The sequence below is a fragment of the Podospora anserina genome, chromosome 3 (genome assembly GCF_000226545.1).
Source record: "Podospora anserina S mat+ genomic DNA chromosome 3, supercontig 3".
Classification (NCBI taxonomy): Eukaryota; Fungi; Ascomycota; class Sordariomycetes; order Sordariales; family Podosporaceae; genus Podospora; species Podospora anserina.
The window spans coordinates 293,266-313,896 of NW_001914833.1; the positions used below are offsets into that span (position 1 = coordinate 293,266).

Consider the following 20,631-nt stretch of genomic DNA (forward strand, 5'->3'; position numbering starts at 1 on the left):
GGCCCGGCCGCACGGGTAGAGGGATTCTCAAGAAGTGGAGGTGGATCTCGCATCTCACAACCGTCCACGGTATTTGCATTTGCCAGATAAGGCACCAGCGCACTGCCTTTGTTGAGGCGCTTGCAGTTGCCAGCGCTAGGTGCCTAGGCGCAACCTTGAAGCGCTTGGAGCTGCCAGCTGCAGGTGCGTGATCGAAACTGTGTTTGGTTCCCGAACGCCTCGTTCCACTTGCAAATGAGGAGCTACTGCGGTGGCTGGCGATTTGAGCCGTGTGCCAGCCCTATTTCTTTTTATGAATCTCCTTCCTTCACAACATACTCTACCATCACCGACGCCATGGTATCCTATATTTGCCCTGTCTCGATAGCCCCTTCGCAGATCACCCCAGCTAGGGAGCGCTATGCAAGCGGAACCAAGCTCAGTATTCAAACTCACATTCCTCCGGAACCGTTCGGGCCCAACCACCAGGAGGCGAGCCCTGAAGTCAATGTCGAACATCGACATCACCGACTTCAATTTGCAGTGGATAACCCGCCATTTGACCCTAGTCCTTGGGAAACACTGGAAGATATCGATCGTGACGAGGAGATGCTCGTCATCGAGAGATACGTTGAACAGAAGGAAGACGGCGGCTCGACCGTTGTAGAGTGTCATCTTCAAAAAGATCCATCAGTGCAATACATTGCTAAGATCTACGACGCGGTTGATTACCCAGACCCAACTCAAGAAGATGAAGAAGATGAAGGCATGGATGCTGGAACTGGGGTGGACAACAAAGATGGACAGGCTGGGGATGGAGATTCAAAAAGTGGTGACCAAGAGAGTGGAACGGGCGTCATCGGTGTGGGAATGGGTGTCATATTTCTGTCCGCTTTGGTCTCGCTGTTGAACTTGTAACCTCTAATACACATATCGGAATGTAATGGCCTTGTCGCCCTTCTCAGACAGTTCCTGTTGCGTATAATGACCCAAATCCCCATCCTCCATCTTCTTTGCCCTCTTCTTGTTGGCGGTGCTATACCCAACTAGCAGGATGAGCGAAGCGACGATACCGGCGCCAATGAACCCAAGTTCCAAACCATGACCGAGTCGATATCTGGGAGCATCCTTTGCCCGATAAAAGTTGGATGCCATTGCCTTGATATCGTGTTAGTCCTGTTCCCGTAATCAACTTGTTTACTTACACCTCCCAGGTTTCCGACACCTATTTGGACCGCCATCCCGACTGAACGCTTCAACGACCCTGCCAAGTTGTTGGAGAGCCAAGCAATGACGCCTGGAAAAGCTGGGTAGATGGCACAAGCTGCGATAAACACTCCGCCATACACCACACGCGGGTTTCCAGACGCGATGCACCTAATCTGGTCAGTTACCTTGTTGTCTCCCAAAGCAGATGGAAACTCACATGGAAAACCCAACAACCATAATAAGTAATGGAACAATGATGAACGGGCTTCTTCGCCCCACCCGATCGGAAAAGTAAGCCACAATGACGGCGAGAATGGCGGCAGTGATGTAGATGGGAACCGTCATGAGCTGCGCGGTGCTGCTCTCATACCCCAACGTGCGAATGATGGTTGGCAAGAATAAGCTGATGCCATAGAGCGGGCAGACAATCTTGGAAGTGTTAGCACCGGAGAAATCCAGGGGTTCAGGGGCAACATACCCCCCAGTAAACAAAGATGTTGACCCAAATCTGCCAATCCAAAAATGCCTGTCTGACATATTTCCACTTGAAATCATCGGCCTGGGCCACCATAGCGTGATCGTTCCTCTTGCTCTGCCCTTGATACTTGAGACGGAACACGACAAATGCTCGTTCTTCCTCGGTCAAAAAATTCGCTGTCTCGGGAAAGTCGTGCAGAGTGAAAAAAGCCAAGACGGCGACCAGGACGGTTGCGATGCCTGGGTTGTTAGCTCGCACTCCAAAAAAGCAGGGGTTGACTTACCCTCAAGAATAAAAATCCACTGCCAGCCATGCAGCCCCCCAACACCATCCATCTTCCCAATGGCAAATGCCAAAAGTCCACTGAATGCGCCGGCGATGGAAGCTGCACTGAAGAACATGGCTTGTCTCAACTGCATCTCCTCACGCTTGTACCAGTTTGTGAGGTAGTAAGCAACGCCAGGAAACAGACCAGCCTCGGTAACGCCCAGAAAGATGCGAGCTGTCAAGAGTCCGGTAAAGTTGTGCACGATGCCCATCAAGGTCATCACCACGCCCCACGCAACCATGATGGCTGGCAACCAGATAGAAGGCCTGATCTTTTTGAGCATCAGGTTGCTGGGAACCTCGAATGCGGCATAGGTGAAAAAAAAGGCTGTGAGACACCAGTTGTATTGGTCATCCGTCAAGCCAAGATCTTCCTGAAGGCCTTCAATTTTGGCATTGCCAATGTTACCACCTAAAACAGATCAGAATTGGACACTTGGGGAAACAAGAGATACTGACGATCCAGAAAAGAGAGTAGGTACAGCAGGGCAAGCATCGGAATCAAGCGAATGTCCATCTGTCGATAGTCAGCATGCAGGGTCTTCCAATGGTCGGGCATACCTTAGGTATGTTCGGTACCTACCTTGCGGAGAATTGCCTTCTCGTTCAAATGAGCAAACGACTCTCCCGTCCTCTCGATCTCGCTGCGTTCTGCTTCCTCAGACTGTGAACCGCCATCGTGTTTTTCGGACAGAGCAGCTCCGGGAACACTCATTTTGACAGGTGGGAGAGGTGACATGTAGGCAATTGAATGAGTACACCAAGGAGGCAAACCACCCTTCTTTTAATCCCACATGCCAACATAGGCTTATTTCCTGGCATTCCTCAGATGATGATGCAAATCCCGGGCCACCTCGGTTTGCACGTCCCGCTCCCCCGCATCACGTTCCCCCGCATACTCAGCTTATTCCCCGCGATCTTGCCTAGACCGGGCGAGATCGTCAACCTTATTCCCTGAAATCCTACAACTGTGGTGGTGGTTGCCACGTCGTCAGTGGCGCGGGGTATCACCAACCATGACGGAGAAACAGAACTGAGCAGCTGGAAACCTAAAGCCCGATTTAGTTTCTGAAAAAGGAAGCTCAAAATGCTAGATCCACTACAATGGCAGACGTTCGGCTTTGAGGAAAGGCAGATTGATTGAGAGGGGGTTTTCTTTGAGGTTAAGCATAACCGGTTCTCAATTCAACATGATTGCTGTGACAAGGTCAGCACATTCTTTGATTTGGGGCGTACAGGTAATTGAGATGAGAATGGAGGGCCTGGAAGAGAGGTTTTGCATGAGGAATAAACCAAATAAATCGGCGGGTCCTGCAATTTTGTAGGTGGCATAGAAGAAAGTATTTCGTCAGGAGAGAGATGGGTCGTTGAGAGCTACCAGATTTGCGATTTTGGGAGCAGATGATTTATGCAAAGGTTTTACACAAGACTCAACCGTCAGGGGGAAGCTGCCAATAGTGGCATGCAGGTTACGGTTAAAGCAAGACTCTGGTGACTCTATGCTTGCTCGCCAAAAGCAAAAGTCTTCTGAATTTTTGGGATGTGTAGGGATAAAGAAGTGCACTTATCGCTGCTGTGGACAGTGCCAAGTATAAAAAAATAAAATAAAAAATAACAAAGGTTTAGTCAGCCGTGTCTTTAGCCTTCCGGCATGGCATACCTTGATCGAGATAGGAATAAACGAAAAAAAAGTCAAGATTTGCCTAGCAAACTAACACGGGCAAATATTGCATGCCTGGAGACGAGACAGACCATGCTGACATGTGAAAGGGGTTCGTCATCGAAGCGTTGCATCCATCCGCTGACCCTGAATGACAGATAAACATCAAAAATGTTGCCAGGAAGGCAGCCGGCAGCTCGCTTCTCCGAAAGACGGGGCAGAGAGGGACCGACAGTCTCTCGAGATAACAGCATCGGTTTGATCCCGAAGTCAAGCCCCACATATTCCAGTCGATAACGCATCGCTGAGGCTCTGCTTGTGGATCCCCGGGTTGACTCCGCCAACATTCGGCATCGCAATACCAATGGCGTGACATGGAAACGGAAGGATGCCGAGATGACGTCTCCACCGTCAGACGGAATACACACGGCCAAAAGAGTAATAAACAAAATGTAAAGAACAGTCGTCAGGAGCATCATCGAGCAAAGCCGGTCAAGCCAAAGGCCCAAGAAACGACACCATGGCGGGAGGACCACCGAGCGGTGCCGCGAGCACGATCGGGACAGGCGACACACTGGCTGACCAGCATCCTTACCAGGACAGGCGTCGTTCCTTCATGGTTGATGCTGATGCCTCGGAACTCCAAAGAATCGCATCTGTTCTCTCTCGACATCAATCTCATGTGCGTCAACCCACTGCAAAGGACGACCCTACACTGGATCCCGAATCAGACCATTTCGATGTGACGCGATGGGTACGCCATTTTGTCGGACAACTCAACAAGCAAGGCCACAAGGCAACCAACCTGGGTGTTGTTTTTCGGGACCTGGATGTCTTTGGGTCGGGTTCAGCTCTGCAGCTTCAAGAGACGGTCGATTCAGTTCTTCTCGCCCCCTTTCGACTCGGAGAACTATTCGGCAGTCACAAAAAGGAGCGGAAGCAAATTCTGCATGGTTTCAACGGCTTGCTCAAGAGTGGCGAGCTTCTAGCTGTTCTGGGCCGTCCTGGATCAGGATGCAGCACCTTTCTCAAGAGCCTCTGCGGAGAGCTGTACGGCTTGGACGTCGGCAAGCGGTCCGTCATTCATTATAATGGCGCCTCTCAGGCTCAGATGAAGAAGGAGTTTAAGGGCGAGGTTGTGTATAACCAAGAGGTCGACAAGCACTTTCCCCATCTCACAGTCGGTCAAACCCTTGAACACGCCGCTGCAATGCGCACCCCCTCCAACCGGGCCGAGGGCATGTCGAGATCTGAATACTGCCAGTACATCGCCCGCGTCGTCATGGCTGTTTTTGGCCTCAGTCACACCTATCACACCAAGGTGGGAAATGACTACGTACGAGGTGTCTCCGGTGGCGAACGAAAGAGGGTCAGTATTGCCGAGATGATGGTGGCCGGCTCTCCCATCTCGGCTTGGGACAACAGCACACGAGGTCTTGACTCGACTTCAGCCCTCAAATTTGTCCAGGCCCTTCGACTCTATTCCAACATTGCTGGCTCGGCAAATGCCGTGGCCATGTACCAAGCCAGTCAAGCCATTTACGACGAATTCGACAAGACAACAGTCCTTTATGCCGGCCGTCAAATCTACTTTGGCCCTGCCAATGCGGCAAAAGCTTTCTTTGAGCGTCAGGGCTGGTTCTGCCCTCCTCGTCAAACCACTGGTGACTTTTTGACATCAGTTACTAACCCCGAAGAACGCATCCCTCGACCTGGCATGGAACAAAAGGTGCCACGGACGCCCGAGGACTTTGAGCAGTACTGGCTTGCTTCGCCCGAGTTCAAGGCCCTCCAAGAAGAAATGGCCGCGTATGACCAAGAGTTTCAGGGAGAGCGTCAGATCCAAAGTCTGAGCCATCTGCGAGAGACCAAGAATCACAAGCAGGCCAAACACGTCCGCCAAGGTTCCCCATACATCATCAGCATCCCCATGCAGATCAAGCACAACACTGTTCGCGCCTACCAGAGGGTTTGGAACGATATCTCGGCCACTCTGGTCAATGTCGGTGCTAATCTGATCCTGGCCCTCATTATCGGTTCCATTTTTTACGGCAACCCCGATGCCACTGTCGGTTTTGAAGGCAAGGGATCTGTCTTGTTCATGGCCATCCTGTTGAACGCCCTCACCGCCATCTCGGAAATCGATAGTCTTTACGATCAGCGACCCATTGTCGAAAAACATCACTCCTACGCGTTTTACCATCCCGCCACCGAAGCAGCAGCTGGCATTGTGGCCGACTTGCCCATCAAGTTTGCTGCGGCTGTCGTGTTCAATCTCATTGCCTACTTTCTAGCCGGCCTTGGCCGGACACCCTCTCAATTCTTTCTCTACTTTTTGATCTCGTACATTTCGACTTTTGTCATGAGCGCCATTTTCCGGACTCTGGCGGCCATCACCAGAACCGTCTCTCAGGCCATGGCGTTGGCTGGTGTGTTGGCCTTGGCACTGGTCATGTACACTGGCTACATTATTCCTGTGCCGCAGATGCACCCCTGGTTTGGCTGGATTCGGTGGATCAACCCCATCTACTACGCTTTCGAGATCCTGGTCGCCAACGAGTTCCACGGGAGGGAATTCACTTGCTCGGACATTATCCCGCCATACTCTCCTCCGCAAGGCTCGAGTTGGATCTGTGCCAGTGCTGGAGCGGTCGCTGGAAGGCCAACCGTCAACGGAGATGCATACATCTCTGTGGCCTACCAGTACACGTACGATCACGTCTGGAGAAACTTTGGCATCCTCATTGGCTTCTTGATCTTTTTCATGGGCGTGTATTTTGCCGCCGTGGAGCTCAACTCATCCGTGACAAGCACAGCCGAAGCCTTGGTCTTTCAGCGTGGCCATGTCCCCTCTCACTTGCAAAAGGGTAGAGATGAAGAGCGCGGGGGAGAGGGCGGTGCTGCGGCGGAAAGGGGAGCTCAAAACCCCGAGAATAGTGCCATTGAGCCTCAGAAGGACATTTTCACTTGGAAAGATGTGGTGTACGATATTGATGTCAAGGAGGGCAAGCGTCGGCTGTTGGACCATGTCTCTGGATGGGTGAAACCAGGTACGCTTACGGCTCTGATGGGCGCTTCTGGTGCCGGCAAGACGACATTATTGGACGTTCTCGCCCAGCGCACCAGCATCGGCGTTGTCACCGGGGACATGCTTGTCAACGGCAGGCCATTCGGGGCCGACTTTCAACGTCAAACCGGTTATGTGCAACAACAAGGTATGTTTTCTATTTCCCGCCCTTGCCAACTATTTCTAATCCTGATCAGATCTCCATCTGGATACGGCGACTGTGAGAGAAAGTCTCCGTTTCAGCGCCATGCTTCGCCGCCCCAAGACGGTTTCCAAAGCAGAAAAGTTTGCGTTTGTCGAAGAAGTCATCAAGATGCTCGGCATGGAGGAATATGCCAACGCTGTTGTTGGTATTCCAGGCGAGGGCCTCAACGTCGAACAACGAAAACTTCTCACGATTGGCGTTGAACTGGTGGCCAAACCCAAACTGTTGCTGTTCTTGGATGAGCCCACCAGCGGCCTTGACTCGCAGAGCGCCTGGGCCATTTGCGTCTTTCTGCGTAAGCTCGCCGATGCTGGCCAGGCTGTGTTGTGCACTATTCATCAACCCAACGCCATCTTGTTTCAACAGTTTGACCGGCTCCTGTTCCTGGCCAAGGGGGGAAAGACAGTCTACTTTGGAAACATTGGACAAAACTCCAAGTCCCTGTTGGAATACTTTGAGCACCATGGAGCCAGGCACTGCGGCGACGATGAGAATCCTGCCGAGTACATGCTCGAGATTGTGGCCGAAGGCGCCAACAATAAGGGCCAGGACTGGCATTCGGTCTGGAAGAACAGCGACGAGTTCAGGGATGTTCTCGCCGAGATTGACAGGATCCATTCTTCTTCCCAACAAGACACCGTCGCCGCTCCTGCTGCGGGAGAGCCAAACTCGGAGTTTGCCATGCCGTTCCATGCGCAGGTTTGGGAGGTGACACGGCGCATCTTTCAGCAGTACTGGAGAATGCCGGGATATGTCCTGGCCAAGTTCGCACTGGGAATCATGTCCGGCCTCTTTATTGGTTTCACCTTTTACCAAGCCGACGGGACTCAGGGTGGTATGAGAAATATTGTTTTTGCCGTGTTCATGGTCACCACCATCTTTACCACACTTGTGCAGCAGGTTCGTTCACCTATCAACTGTTTGAAGTGTCCACCAGCTTACTGACTGTTAAAAGATCCAACCCCTCTTCATCACCCAACGATCTCTCTACGAAGTTCGTGAGCGCCCTTCCAAGGCGTATTCCTGGAAGGCGTTCCTCATCGCCAATATCGTCGTCGAGATTCCCTATCAGATCCTCACGGGCATACTCACATATGCGTGCTTTTACTATCCCGTTGTCGGCACAGGCCAGACATCTTCCCGCCAGGGCCTCATCCTGCTCTTCATCATCCAGCTGTTCATATACGCCAGCGCCTTTGCGCACATGACCATCGTCGCCATGCCGGATGCCCACGCCGCAGCTGGCATCGTCATCCTCCTGACAATGATGAGCACCATCTTTAGCGGTGTGCTCCAGACGAGAATCGCATTGCCCGGGTTTTGGGTGTTTATGTACTACGTCAGCCCGTTCACATACTGGATCAGCGGAATCGTGTCGACTGTGCTGCACGAGAGGCCAGTCGAGTGCTCCGTGTCGGAGACCTTGATCTTTGACCCGCCCCAGGGAATGAACTGCGCGCAGTATCTCTCTCCCCTGGCCGGACAGGGTTCAGGCTCGCTTCAAAACCCCTTCGACACTGAAGGGTGCAGGTATTGCGGGTTTGGCGTTGCGGACCAATATCTCGCCGGGGTCGACATCTTTTGGGAGGACAGGTGGAGGAATTTTGGAATCATGTGGGCGTATATCGCGTTCAACATTGCGGTTGCCATTGGAGTTTATTACATCTTCAGGGTGAGAAAGATGACAAAGAAGTAAATCGTAGAGATAAGAGATAGACGTAATCTAGAGCTTAATTCCTAATAGTACCCTTTATGCCTACTCCCGCACATCCCTAACCCCCGGGTTCTCATGGTCTAGATTGTCGTCGCTGTTGGCACAGCTATGGTGCTGATGCCGCTGGGGCCGCCAGGGCCTACACCAGGATATCGCAGCCCGGCATATCTCGCCACAGCAGCATCGCTCATGTTGGAGATGACGAGCGTTCCATCTCCAATGAGGTGGAGATTGCCCTGCGTCCTGGTCCAGTTGTTGTTTTTGCGTCCAGCAGCTTCGCGAGCCAGCTCCTCCTCAATCTCGCCAACGCAACTGCTGCTCAGCTCGTGGATAACGGCCATTTTGTAATTGGCGATGAGTGTCATTGGATTCTTGAGCTGGGGCTGGCAGGCGGGGTCAAAGGTCTGCCAGCAGGGAGCAGGAGGGAGGTATCCGAGTGCCAGTTCGGGGTCGTACATTGGCGAGCATCTCTTGGTGAGATGCGAGCTGGCAGCCGCCGTGGCTGTGGCGGCCAAGGAGAGGAAAGTGATGAGTTGCATGGTGAAGATGTTTGAAGTTGCGTGGCTGGTTCAGTTGACACGGCCGATGATGGACGCTCCCAAGGTGGTCTTTATATCATGATTTCAAAGAGACAATCTAAAAAAAGAAAGATGCATTCCAATGGCTTGGCTGGCTCATTTCCCGCATGGAGAAACACGAGCTTTACGCTGAACGGGGCGCCGGGTAAATCGGCCTATCTTTTCGAGCGAGGGATTCAGGCATACACGATGTTCAGAACGCAGTCAGATGCTGTCGGACATGGTTCTTGCCCGCCAATGTCACGTCAAATGTCAAAAACACCGACGGAGAAGAGTGAAAAACGGCTGTCCTCCTCCGATGCCTGTTCTAGTATTGCTCGGCATGCTTGTAGTGTCGTAGCGAATCCTCCATGCAACTGTTTCACGTCTAAATACGAACTAAAAACGCATGTATGGCTCTTGTTCGCTGCTGCCTACGTAAAAGGATTTTGACAAGTATTATTATGCTATTACATCTATCACCTAATGATATCATACATTCAGGCAACCCATTTCTTGCCCATACCCTTCTTGCTCCACTGGTGGCTGCCGCCGGTGCCGGTTCTCTTCTTCTCCTCAAACAACTTCTTGCTCAGTTGCTTGTACACAAACGTGCCTTGCGAGTTGTAGCGGATGCTGTGGTCAGAGTCGGTAAACCAGGTCACCTCGAGCTTCTCTGGGCTGACGCGGTCTCCCATCAGCAGATCAGCGAGGGCGGCAGCGTTCTGAAAGTGAACATTGTCATCGCCGGTTCCGTGCTGAATCAGGAAGCCACCGGCAATCTTCTTGAAGCCGTCCGTGTTGTGCACCGCCGACTTGTTGTATCCAGCAGCGTTGAGCGCGGGTGTCTTCATATATCTCTCGGTGTACATGGTGTCGTAGAAGCGCCAGTCCGAGACGGGAGCGGTGGCGATACCCAGAGAGATGATGGGATCGCCAATTTCGACCACCTTAGCCGTGAGATACCCACCATACGACCAGCCCCAGATACCAATCTTGGAGGCATCAACCCACGGATTTTTGGCCAGCCACTTGGCGGCCCAGATCTGGTCCTGGGCCTCAAGATCACCCAGGTTGGAGGCAACCGCGGAACGGAAAGCGCGGCCCTTGAGACCGGTGCCACGGTTGTCAACAGTAAAAGTGATGTACTCGAGCTCGGGATCGGAAGCAATATAGGCGTTCCAGCCAAAAGATTGCATTCCCTTGTTGACCTGCTGAGCACCGGGGCCGCCATAGGGAGTCAACAAGACGGGGTACTTCTTGTCGGGAGAAAAGTTGGCGGGGAGACGGAGCATGGCGTTGAGCTTGAAGCCGGAAGGGTGGTCAAGTTCGTGATACGTAATGTTGGGAAGCTTGTACTCCTTGAGGTTGTTGAGGAGACGGTCATTGTTGTTGATGACGCGGAGGGGGGTCTTGGAGTCGATCTTGTAAAGTTCTTGGTAGGGGACGTTGGGGCCGGCATATCTCAGGATGTAATAGCCACCGCCGGTGGAAAATGAAGCGGACCAGACGGCAGAAACCTTGTCGTCGACCAATGGAGTCTTCTTCTTGGTGATGTAGGAAACCGAGTAAATGTGACGCTCTGTGCTGTGGCGCTCTGTGGACGTGTAGTAAATCAGTCCTCTGGAGGTGTCGATCTTGTTGATACCGGTAACCTCCCAGCTGCCCGATGTAAGAGCAATCTTGTCCTTGCCGTCCACCGAGAAGAGGTAGATGTGGTTCCACCCCGACTCGTCCGACAAGTCAAGGTAGTACTCCTTTTCGTCGTCTTTGCCCTTGCCCTTGCCCTTGCCCTTTGCCTTGCCTTTTCCTTTGCCCTTTTGCTCCGTGATGGAGCCGATGAAGCTGATGGCCGCGTTGTTGTCGAGCCAGCCGTCGGATCCATCACGCTGGCGGGTGAGGGTGGAGGTCTTGGTGGTGGTGTCAACAACCACGAGCTTTTCGTGGTCCTGAACACGGTTGAAAGCGCGGTAGATGACCTTGTCGTGCTCCTCGGTCAACCAAGCAACCTCGCCAATGATCAAGTCATCGGCTGCCCACGCAGTAACAGGAATCTCGGTCGTCTTCTTGTCCTTGACGCTCAAGAGGTGGAAGGCCACGGTGGGGTTGGTGGTGCCGACCTTGGGATACCTCAGCTCCAGCTCACGGGGATAGGCCGGGGCGACCTTTTGGTTGTCCATAAAGTAAGGGATCGTGAAGGTGTCGACTCCGGTCTCGTTGAAGCTCAGGTAAGCAATATACTCGCCGTCGGGAGAATACCAGAGCGCATGGTCGGTGCCAAAGATTTCCTCCTCGTAGACCCAGTCGGGAACAGCGTTGAAAAGATCAGGGCCGCCGTTGGTGGTGATCTGGCTGATGGTGCCATTGTCCCAGAGGAAGAGGTTGTTGCCCTGGACAAAGGCAATCTGGGAGGACGACGCAGGGTTCCAGGTAGCATACTGGATATCACCCTTGGAACCAGGCACGAGCTGCTGGGTCTGCCCGGTGGTCACATCCTGGACCAGGTAGTTGGCAAAGTACGAGTGACGATACTGCTTAGTATAGTCGACAGCCCACAAGACCTTGGTCTGGTCGTGGGAGATGGAGTAGTCCCAATAGTCGGCGGGGATCTTGCTGGAGGCGAGGAATGTGGTCTTGTTGCCGCTGGCGACGTTTTCAAAGACAAGCGATCCGTCGGAGGCGAGGGTGATGAAGTCGCCGTCGTTGTCGGTCTGGGCCCAGGTGATTCCGGTGGTGGACACAGAGAGAGCGCCGGGGCTGCCCGTGGTGACATTGTACGTGAGCAGCTTGGAGCCGCCTCCGACGGGCTGGTGGGGGGGGCGAGGTGGGTCGATGGCTGAGACGGCGCCCAACAGGGCGGCGGCAGCGCCGACGAGAGCTGCGACGCGCTGCATGGTGTTGACGTGGGAGGAGGGGAAACTGGGAGCGCCTGCCGAGAGCAAGAAACGAAAGCGACAGCATCTCTTGGTTTTAAGGTTCGGATCGACAATCTCCTGCCCGGAAGGGAAAGCCGGGTCTAGCATCCGAGGACGGCAGGTATGTTGTTCAACGTCCCATTCAGATGACATAATCAAGGCCCGATCCAGAAGGTGGTTTATAAGTGGGCGCGCCAAGCAATGGGAAGCATAATTTGTCAATTAATTAATCTCTGAGCCAGCCCTTGGGACCGCCCCAGGTGCCTTTAACCATATATTTGTAGTATACCCAAGGAAAAAAGTCCTTCTTCAAGTGATAAAATGCCCGTCTCGGCACCGCCTGGTCAATCCTCAGCGCCTTTCCAAACGTCTCCTTGGGTACGCCGCCGTACTTGAACTCGGCCAGCAGCACCTTGCCGTACTCTGTCAACAGCGGGCACGATGTGTAGCCGTCATACTCCTCGTCCGCCTCCTTGCCCCTCATTGACCTCAGCACATTCTTGACCAGAACCGGCGCTTGCGCCGTGATGGCTGCGGCCGTCTTGGACGTGGGCAAACTGGAAGCATCTCCGGCACTCCACACATTCTTCCACTTTTTGTGCCGGAGCGTCTCTTCGTCGACATCGACAAACCCAGCCTCGTTGGCAAGAGGACTGGATTTGACAAAGGCGTGAGCGCCCATCTTGGGAGTGACGTGCATCAGGTCAAACTTGCGGGTGAGCTTCTGGTTCTCGCCATGGCTAAACACGGCATCGTTGCCGTTGATTTCGACCAGATCATGCGCAAACAGTCCCTCTACTCCTCTCTCTTTCCGCAGCTTTTCCAGCACGGCAGAGTACTTGGGAACGCCAAACATGACGGGAAGACCGGTCGCGAATGTGATGTGGATGGGCGATGACGAGGGGTTTGCTGGGTCGTAAAGACCGGATTTCTTCCAGTGATCAAGGGCAAGCCACATGATCTTTTGAGGAGCGCCGGCGCACTTGACAATACCCATCGGCTGGGTGAAAATGGCCTGGCCGCCCTTGAGAGCCTTGATGGTGCGATCCGCCTTGTCGCACGTGTCGTAGCCGTAGATGGAGGAGACGCCCGAATCTGGGTTGGAGAGGGCATCATGAAGCCCCTTGATGCTGTTGAAGTCGACCTTGATTCCGGGCACCACGACGAGATGCTCATAGGTGAGCTTGTCACCGTTGTCGAGAGTGACAGTGTTGGAATCTGGCGAGAAGGATGACAACTCTGTATTGTAGAATCGCAGCTTGGGATCGATCAAACTCTTGAGTGGTTTCCTGAGCTGCTCCTTATTCTTGAGACCGCCGCCCACCAGGGTCCATCCGGGCTGGTAGTGATGCCATTCTGCCGGGTCGACAATCGCAATGTCGTCTTGGGAGAATTTCCCCTTGCGCAGGAGCTGGTGGCTGATGGTCAGACCAGCTGAACCACCGCCGACAACGACGACCTTGTGATTTCTGGTGGTGGGGGTGACATTGGCGACACTCGCAAAAGTGCGCACGGCAGCCGGGGCCAGTTGCGTGATGACTGAGCGGCGGGCAGCACAGGCTGCTGTGGTGACTAATAGTTGACTGCTGGACATGTTGGGATGGTGATGACGGGATGTCTGTCAAACGGAGGTCTGAGATCTCAGATCCAGGAACAGGAGAGGTGCGTGCTGAATGAGATGGAGGACAAAGAGCTGAAATGGTGTGCTCGAGCGTGAGCGAATTACCCAGCGGAGACGGCCAAATGTGGAGCAAGTCGCCGAGTCCCGGAGCTGTGAAACTTTTCTTGTCGCCGATCGAGTTGACTGCACTTGTGATGACTCGGCCACCGGGTGAGCAAGTTTCTCTTCCTCCCATGGTACTCGGTCGGCGAAAACAGACATTCCACACATCCGATGAAATTTTTCTCCCGGGCCGAGCCACCCGGTTAGTCACAGCGTTGCAATAATCGCCGTCTCTACGGCTGTCGGTGGCAGTCGGCGGCGTCGGAACTCGGCGGATGATGGGCATCGTGGTGCTGAAAAACGGTTTCTAAGGAGAAAAAGCTGAATATGGCGAGATCAATCAGTGAGTGAAGTGGCTTCTCTTTTCTTCATCATATCAACAAGCTGGCGTCGACGACGATGATTTCTTGATGTCGCCGTTGACGATGGCCGATAGACAGCGACGCCGGCAGCACAGACCACCAGTTGCCGGGCCGCTGTAAGTCACCCGGAGGTGGTGCCACGATGGACTGACGGCGATATCACGGGCCAGGATTCCCAGCTTAACCCCCATGTTTCTTGCCTCCCGGTAATGCCCAGTAGGCCGGCGTCTGCAACATCCCTGCAACACTTGTCATACACAAAGCTTAAACAGACCGACTCCCATCCCCACTGATCAGTGTGTTGTCCTTGCCCTCACCCACGCTCACCGAGACCACCATGAACACCCTTCAGGTACAGCAATGCGTTGAAAACGCCATCAGATGCCAGGCGACCAGCCGCCTGCTCCTCACCCCCCTGGTCATTTCTTCGCTTCGACTTCCACGCACCCAACTTTTCTACCACTCTCAACGTCGGTCTTTCCACCGAGCGGCGGCAGGGAGACCCTGTTGTCGACAATCTCAAAATCCACCTCGACTGTCTCAATGTCTACTACGCAAGACCTACTCTTCAGCTACTCCCCCTGCTCCGTCAGAACCTACCATTCATCCAGTCTTTGAACAGAGAACTGGCACTTTTCAATATCTAGTCGTCGATCCAGTGACCAAGGACGCAGTCATTATCGACCCTGTTTTGGACTACGACAAGTGCAGCACCACCATTACCACCACCACGGCTGACGGCCTCCTGTCTTTGGTCCGTGAAAAGGGATACAGGATCGTGCGCATTCTAGAGACCCACGCCCATGCCGATCACTTGACTGCTTCCTTTTACCTCCAACGGCAGCTGGTCAAGCAGCAGGACCTGAAACCCCCCGTGGGCATCGGCAAGCGGATTGGACAGGTACAGACCTTGTTTGGGCAGAGATATGGGATCGACGCCAAAGAGTATGAAGGTGTTTTCGACAAACTGTTCGAGGACGATGAAGAGTTTTCTATTGGAACGTTAAAGGCAAAAGCCCTGCATCTTCCCGGCCACACCCCAGATCATTTGGGATACAAGATCGGAGGTCTGTCTCCTTTTCCCTTTCGACGTAAAGAACCCTGCTAACTTGGATGCCCAGACAATATTTTTTGCGGAGACTCCATCTTCCACACTGACATTGGCACGGCAAGGTGTGATTTTCCCGGCGGATCGGCCCACGCCTTGTATCAGTCAGCCCGTAAGATCTTGTCTCTGCCTGATAATGTCAAGATCTGGACCGGGCATGACTATCCACCCGATGGTTTGAGAGAGCCTGTGCCATTTGTCACCGTTGGCGAGCACCGCCAGAAGAACAAGCACCTGAGAGATGGCGTAACTGAAGAGGAATTTGTCAAGATGAGAAAGGAAAGAGACGAGCATCTGGCTGCCCCAAGACTGCTGCATGAGAGTCTACAGGTGAATGTGAGAGCTGGAAGATTGCCAAGTCAAAACGACTCCGGCATGAGGTTGTTAAAGGTGCCTGTCAAAGTCAAGGGAGCTGGAGCATGGCAGTAGGTGGGTGGAAATTGCAAAAGCATGACCAGGCCGACGACTTGTGTAACTCGTACTGCTACGGTCCTTTCACAGCCGTGATTGTCACTATCGGCAAGACCTCACCGTGGAGGCAGGAGAAGGTGGCGGCGTACGTGACTGCGTCCGTGGGGTTTTTGGCTCTTCTCCATGCTTGCCCATGTCTGTCTCTATCAAGAGCTTTGTTTTCTGTTCCCGGGCATGGATCATTCAGAAGATGGCATGCTGTCCCAGTCACTGGTTGAAGATGGAGGGAATATACGATTCGTAGCTTGGCTAATGGACAATTCTTTTATGGGCAATATGCTATCTAAATGTGGTATAAAACCACCTGCAATGATGCATATTGAGTGCGCTGCGTCCTTGTGACTTTTATAAGCCGCTGATTGGAATGTTGACATGAGGACAGGTACCATCCACCTCAAGCCTACGCTGAATTCTAAATTCCTAGAGACGTAGAGATCTAAATCTGGTCCTGAAAACTATCAGCCGCCGGTTGCTCGGTAGCCTTCATTGCAGCATCATGAGCATCCACGTTCCACTCTTTCGGGATCTTCCGAAATTGAACAGCCATGTTCCTCTCCTTGGCTTTCTCAATCTCACCCAACAAAGCCTCCCATAAATCCCTGTTCGCGACGTCCCCCCCCTTGCTCGTTTTTCTATTGCTTTTCGATCCAAGTTTCGGCCCATGTGGTAGAGCCCTCAACCACATACTTGGAATTGATAGCGATGACAAGTGTGCGGAAACCTTCTTCGTTGGGTCCGAATTCAAAACGCAGGGTGGCAAGGGCAGCGCGAAGCTCCGCCCGGTTGCTGGTCTGGGAGCCATCGTCGCCAAAAGGCCACTTCCTTTCCAGGCGAGCAGAAACGATTTTTGGGTAATCCTGGTCGGGCGCGCGGGCATGTACAAGGGCCCAGCCTGCCTTTGGGTCCGGTGTGCGACGGTCGAGACATGTCCCAGCGATGAAGATCAGGGCGGTGAAGGCATCAGTCCGGTGAACGTATCTGCGAGATTGCATTTTAGCCAGCATAATATCACCCTGTTCAGGGGGGAACTTACTTGAGGAGACCATTTTTCGGCCGAAAAACCTTAAATAAGTCGGTAGGGGTTGCTGAAGCAGACGGGTGGGTAAACTCGGTAGGGAAGACAAGACCGGCGCCTTTTCTCCACTCCAATTCATTGAGTCTGGTAGCTGGATCCAACGTTCTGGGTTGTTGTTGTTGATGTTTGTCTCTGGGAAATGCTGCGGAGTTTTGGAAAAGAGGAATGTCAGGTCTTGCGGGTTGTTCAAGTGGAAATGGGTTTCTGAACAACAACCAGAGATATGGAAGCTGGGGGCAGACCTGTGGCATGCCTGCCATACGCTCAACATTGAGTGCCAGGTGTGACTGCGGTCTGATGATATGTTGTCGTAAGTAAGGTAAGAACGAGGCATTCGGATCTAGCACACCAGACAGGGTCCAGTCCCACCTCTCTGGACAGATTCTCATTCAGCCATGGGTGGGTCTTTCGTTGCAAATCTTTTAGGATTACCTGCCCGGTTCTGAATGTCAAAGTATTATCATCGATTCGGGGCTTCAGCAAGGTGTCAGGGTTACCACGCGCTTTGGGCAAGCGGGAATCCACAAAGGTGTTTTCATGCTTTAACGTCTGACTGCGATTCGTTGAGACTTCTTGACTATACTTTCCGTGTCTCTTCTACTGGTCTTGTCCTGGAAACCTGGTCCCTCAACAATTATTGCACACTGAGATTCACATTCTTTTTCCATACGAGGAACAAAATCCTTGATTTTTCTACTTCTCATCTCGTAGTTGATTTTGTACCTCTCCAGCATCCCAGCTTCCACCGTTATGCCAGTATACTGCCCAGCCCAACGTCGACTCCGATCCACCTGCATGCCCTGTTTCGCGTCCATTTCACCGCCAGCTGAGATGCCAGGGAAACAAATGCTATCCAACCAGAACGTCGACGTCCCTGTAGCCAATGACAGGCTGGCAGCCTGCATGTTTGCAGTTGAAAGTGCAGGTTTGAGTTGGAATCCTGGTGACAACAGGAAGGAATCAGCCACAGAAGAGGCATAGGCTGCCGAAGGGATTGACGGAAATGCAGCCGTGTTGGAACAGGCGGGGCGTTGATTGCGGTGGCTTGGTTGTTGCTGGAAAGTTGAGCCTTGTTTCAACCATTGTTCAAAGTCATCCAGCACATCTTGAAAACAGTTGAAAATGGCGGTGAAATAGGTATGGTTTGGATCACACGGGCTTGACACCTGAAGAGCCTCATCGATTTTCCCCTGAATAAACCTTTGCTGAGAAAAGAGCGTGCGTTACTCCGACACACGTTCAGCAAATTCGGATGCTTTGTCGTAATGAATACAGGGCGGCCGCTGGTGTCCTGGAAAGAGGACATCCCAGATGTGATACCACCCCCTTGTTGCATCAAGACGGCCCTGTCCTTTCTCCTTGAGGACTGCCCATTGTTGTGGTGTTACTCGTAGAAGATCAACATCTAGGGTCAGCTGACAGTTGGCGTGGCATACATGGTCAGGACTCGGAACAGTTTTGCAACCCAGGCTGCAAGTGGGCGCGTTGGAGGTGAGTTTGAACATCAGATACATTTCGAAGCTTTTTGTCTCGGCAGGCTTTGTGGGTGACGTGGCCAAAGTTTCACGGGTCTAGCCTAACAGACAGCCCGCTCATGGAAACCAATACAGTTTGATGATCAAAACGGACTGACCGAAACGTGCCTCACCACCAGGCCAAATCTGGAATCTAATAAACAAGGACGCAGAACAGTTGCTTCCCAAGTAAACAAGCATCAATGTTTATCCAGACACGGAAGGCTGCGGTATTACTCTCCCACGATATCCAACATTCACCCCTCCATCTCGACATCCGGATCCACCTCTGTCCCCAAATCTCTATCCTCCAGAAACCTCCTCCCCCTCAATTCCTCAGGCAGATACTCTTGCCTCACCTTTCCATCTTTGTAATTAGGAGGATACTTGTACTCGGCACCATACCCCAAATCCTTCATCAGCCTGGTGGGTGCGTTTCTCAAGTGCAGCGGAACCGGAAGACTGGCCACACCGGGCTCCCTGAGAGCCGAAAATGCATTGTTCAGTGCCCTATACGCTCGCGTGCTCTTGGGGGCCAAGCACAGCGCCACGGTGCAGTGTGCCAGAGGAATCCTGGCCTCGGGCATACCAATCTGTTGCGTGGCCGTGTAAGTCGCCGTGGCCAATGGCAGGAGTGAGTTGTCTGCCAGGCCGACATCTTCCGATGCAATCACCACCATTCTTCGCGCAATAAACAACGGATCCTCTCCCGACTGCAGCATCCTCGCCAGATAATACAATGCCGCATCGGAATCTGACCCTCGGACAGCCTTGTGAAAAGCAGAAATGGTATCGTAGTGCTGATCACCCGCCCGATCGTACACCAACGTCTTGGTCAGCGCAGCCTTGATGTCATCTTTTGTCAATGGAGCCTCCCCTCCCCCTTGCGGTCTCGTCGTCAGAGACAGGGCCAGTTCCAACAAATTCAGCGCGGTCCTGGCATCTCCATCCGCAAAGGCCGACAGGTACGTCAACAGCTCCTCATCAATCAGGGGGCTGAGCTCTATCCCCTCCTCCACAATCTCGGCCTGTATTGCCCTGACCAATATCCTCTGCAGATCCTCCCTCGTAAGCGATGCCAGTGTAAATGTCCTGCACCGACTCAACAACGCCGCCTGGACCTTGAAACTCGGGTTTTCCGTTGTGGCCCCGATCAATGTGATTGTCCCCGCTTCCACCGGCTTCAAAAACACATCCTGCTGAGACTTGCTGAACCTGTGAATCTCGTCGCAAAATATGATGGTTTTTCTCCCCGTCAAGTTAAGCTCGTTGGCTGCTTCGGCAAAGAACTTTTTGACCTCGGCGACGCCGGTGCTGGTGGCATTGAGCTCAATAAACCTGCTGCCCACTCGCCGGGCGATGCACCTTGCTATCGTCGTCTTTCCTGTCCCCGAACCTCCCCATAATATCATGGATGGCACTCTGTCTGTTTCGATTAGAGACCTCAGCACCCCGTTGGGCCCAACCAAGTCTTGCCCAAACACATCGTCGAGGGAGTCGGGCCGCATTCGCTCGGCCAAGGGGGCGGCTCGATGGGTCTTGGATCGCTTGGAGAGAGGGGCAGCACCGGGATCTCGCTCAGCCGTGCCGTTTGTCGAGAGTGTGCTCGTCTCGGGCCCTACCAGTCTGTTGTCCGCAGTTGGTGAGCTATTAGCTTCATCCCACGTCCTCTTTTGTCCGCCCTTGTTGCCATTGTTGGTTTTTATCCCAAAACCGTTGACGGGCCGTGGTGTCGAGGCGGCTGATCCATTGGTGGTGGCCTGCCGTTTCGCAGCTGGGGTTGCAAAAAAGTCGGCGGCGGTTCGCTTCTTTTGCTGGGTTGATGGCGGCTGGGATTGAGTGTGGCTTGGTGGAGAAGATGGCCGGTCGGTGGCTTGGTCGTCGAGAAGGAAGGTCTGGCAGCCCGAGTCGATGTGGCTATTGATTTCGAGCGTCTTGACGCCCCGTTGGCAAATGGGGCAAACTACCATCCTGTCGTTCTCGAGAGGCAGAATGCAGTGACTACCTTGATAGAAAAGAGTGGCGAAAACAATCACTATACGATTGTGACAAGTTGAGTCTTGCGCTGTACTGCGATCGAGGGTGAGGCAAACCACCAAAAGAGGGCGTACAGAATGGGGATGGCGGCGCGTCTTGGGGCAAGAAGGTTTAATGAATCTGGGAGACGCGATCTGGGGGCTCAGTGCGGGACGGTCCAGAGAGGCCCCTGCAAAACGTGTTTCTGGAAGTTCCGCCGCTTTGGTTCGGCGGTGTGGGGCAGATTACCC

The 20,631-nt window shown here is 53.2% G+C and overlaps 8 protein-coding genes across 8 annotated transcripts; 2 read left to right on the plus strand and 6 right to left on the minus strand.

Annotated features, from left to right (window-relative positions):
• Positions 1-900: 900 nt before the first annotated feature.
• PODANS_3_10840 (uncharacterized protein) lies at positions 901-2,708 on the minus strand (the record flags this gene model as incomplete). The annotated part of the gene is made up of 5 exons (XM_001903509.1): positions 901-1,137; positions 1,185-1,456; positions 1,569-1,778; positions 1,950-2,405; positions 2,573-2,708. The coding sequence occupies 5 exons, from the start codon at positions 2,706-2,708 to the stop codon at positions 901-903; spliced, it is 1,311 nt and encodes a 436-aa protein (XP_001903544.1).
• A 1,465-nt stretch (positions 2,709-4,173) lies between these two features.
• PODANS_3_10830 (uncharacterized protein) lies at positions 4,174-8,621 on the plus strand (the record flags this gene model as incomplete). Its single annotated transcript, XM_001903510.1, has 3 exons — positions 4,174-6,872; positions 6,946-7,825; positions 7,881-8,621. The coding sequence occupies 3 exons, from the start codon at positions 4,174-4,176 to the stop codon at positions 8,619-8,621; spliced, it is 4,320 nt and encodes a 1,439-aa protein (XP_001903545.1).
• Positions 8,622-8,719: 98 nt separating this feature from the next.
• On the minus strand, positions 8,720-9,178 carry PODANS_3_10820 (uncharacterized protein; the record flags this gene model as incomplete). Its single annotated transcript, XM_001903511.1, has 1 exon — positions 8,720-9,178. The coding sequence occupies one exon, from the start codon at positions 9,176-9,178 to the stop codon at positions 8,720-8,722; it is 459 nt and encodes a 152-aa protein (XP_001903546.1).
• A 518-nt stretch (positions 9,179-9,696) lies between these two features.
• Positions 9,697-12,090, minus strand: PODANS_3_10810 (uncharacterized protein; the record flags this gene model as incomplete). The annotated part of the gene is made up of 1 exon (XM_001903512.1): positions 9,697-12,090. One exon carries the CDS (start codon positions 12,088-12,090, stop codon positions 9,697-9,699), a length of 2,394 nt encoding a protein of 797 aa, XP_001903547.1.
• A 247-nt stretch (positions 12,091-12,337) lies between these two features.
• Positions 12,338-13,705, minus strand: PODANS_3_10800 (uncharacterized protein; the record flags this gene model as incomplete). The annotated part of the gene is made up of 1 exon (XM_001903513.1): positions 12,338-13,705. The coding sequence occupies one exon, from the start codon at positions 13,703-13,705 to the stop codon at positions 12,338-12,340; it is 1,368 nt and encodes a 455-aa protein (XP_001903548.1).
• An 828-nt stretch (positions 13,706-14,533) lies between these two features.
• On the plus strand, positions 14,534-15,733 carry PODANS_3_10790 (uncharacterized protein; the record flags this gene model as incomplete). The annotated part of the gene is made up of 2 exons (XM_001903514.1): positions 14,534-15,263; positions 15,318-15,733. The coding sequence occupies 2 exons, from the start codon at positions 14,534-14,536 to the stop codon at positions 15,731-15,733; spliced, it is 1,146 nt and encodes a 381-aa protein (XP_001903549.1).
• A 478-nt stretch (positions 15,734-16,211) lies between these two features.
• On the minus strand, positions 16,212-17,121 carry PODANS_3_10780 (uncharacterized protein; the record flags this gene model as incomplete). Its single annotated transcript, XM_001903515.1, has 2 exons — positions 16,212-16,407; positions 16,463-17,121. 2 exons carry the CDS (start codon positions 17,119-17,121, stop codon positions 16,212-16,214), a joined length of 855 nt encoding a protein of 284 aa, XP_001903550.1.
• A 1,500-nt stretch (positions 17,122-18,621) lies between these two features.
• Positions 18,622-20,334, minus strand: PODANS_3_10770 (uncharacterized protein; the record flags this gene model as incomplete). The annotated part of the gene is made up of 1 exon (XM_001903516.1): positions 18,622-20,334. The coding sequence occupies one exon, from the start codon at positions 20,332-20,334 to the stop codon at positions 18,622-18,624; it is 1,713 nt and encodes a 570-aa protein (XP_001903551.1).
• Positions 20,335-20,631: the final 297 nt, after the last annotated feature.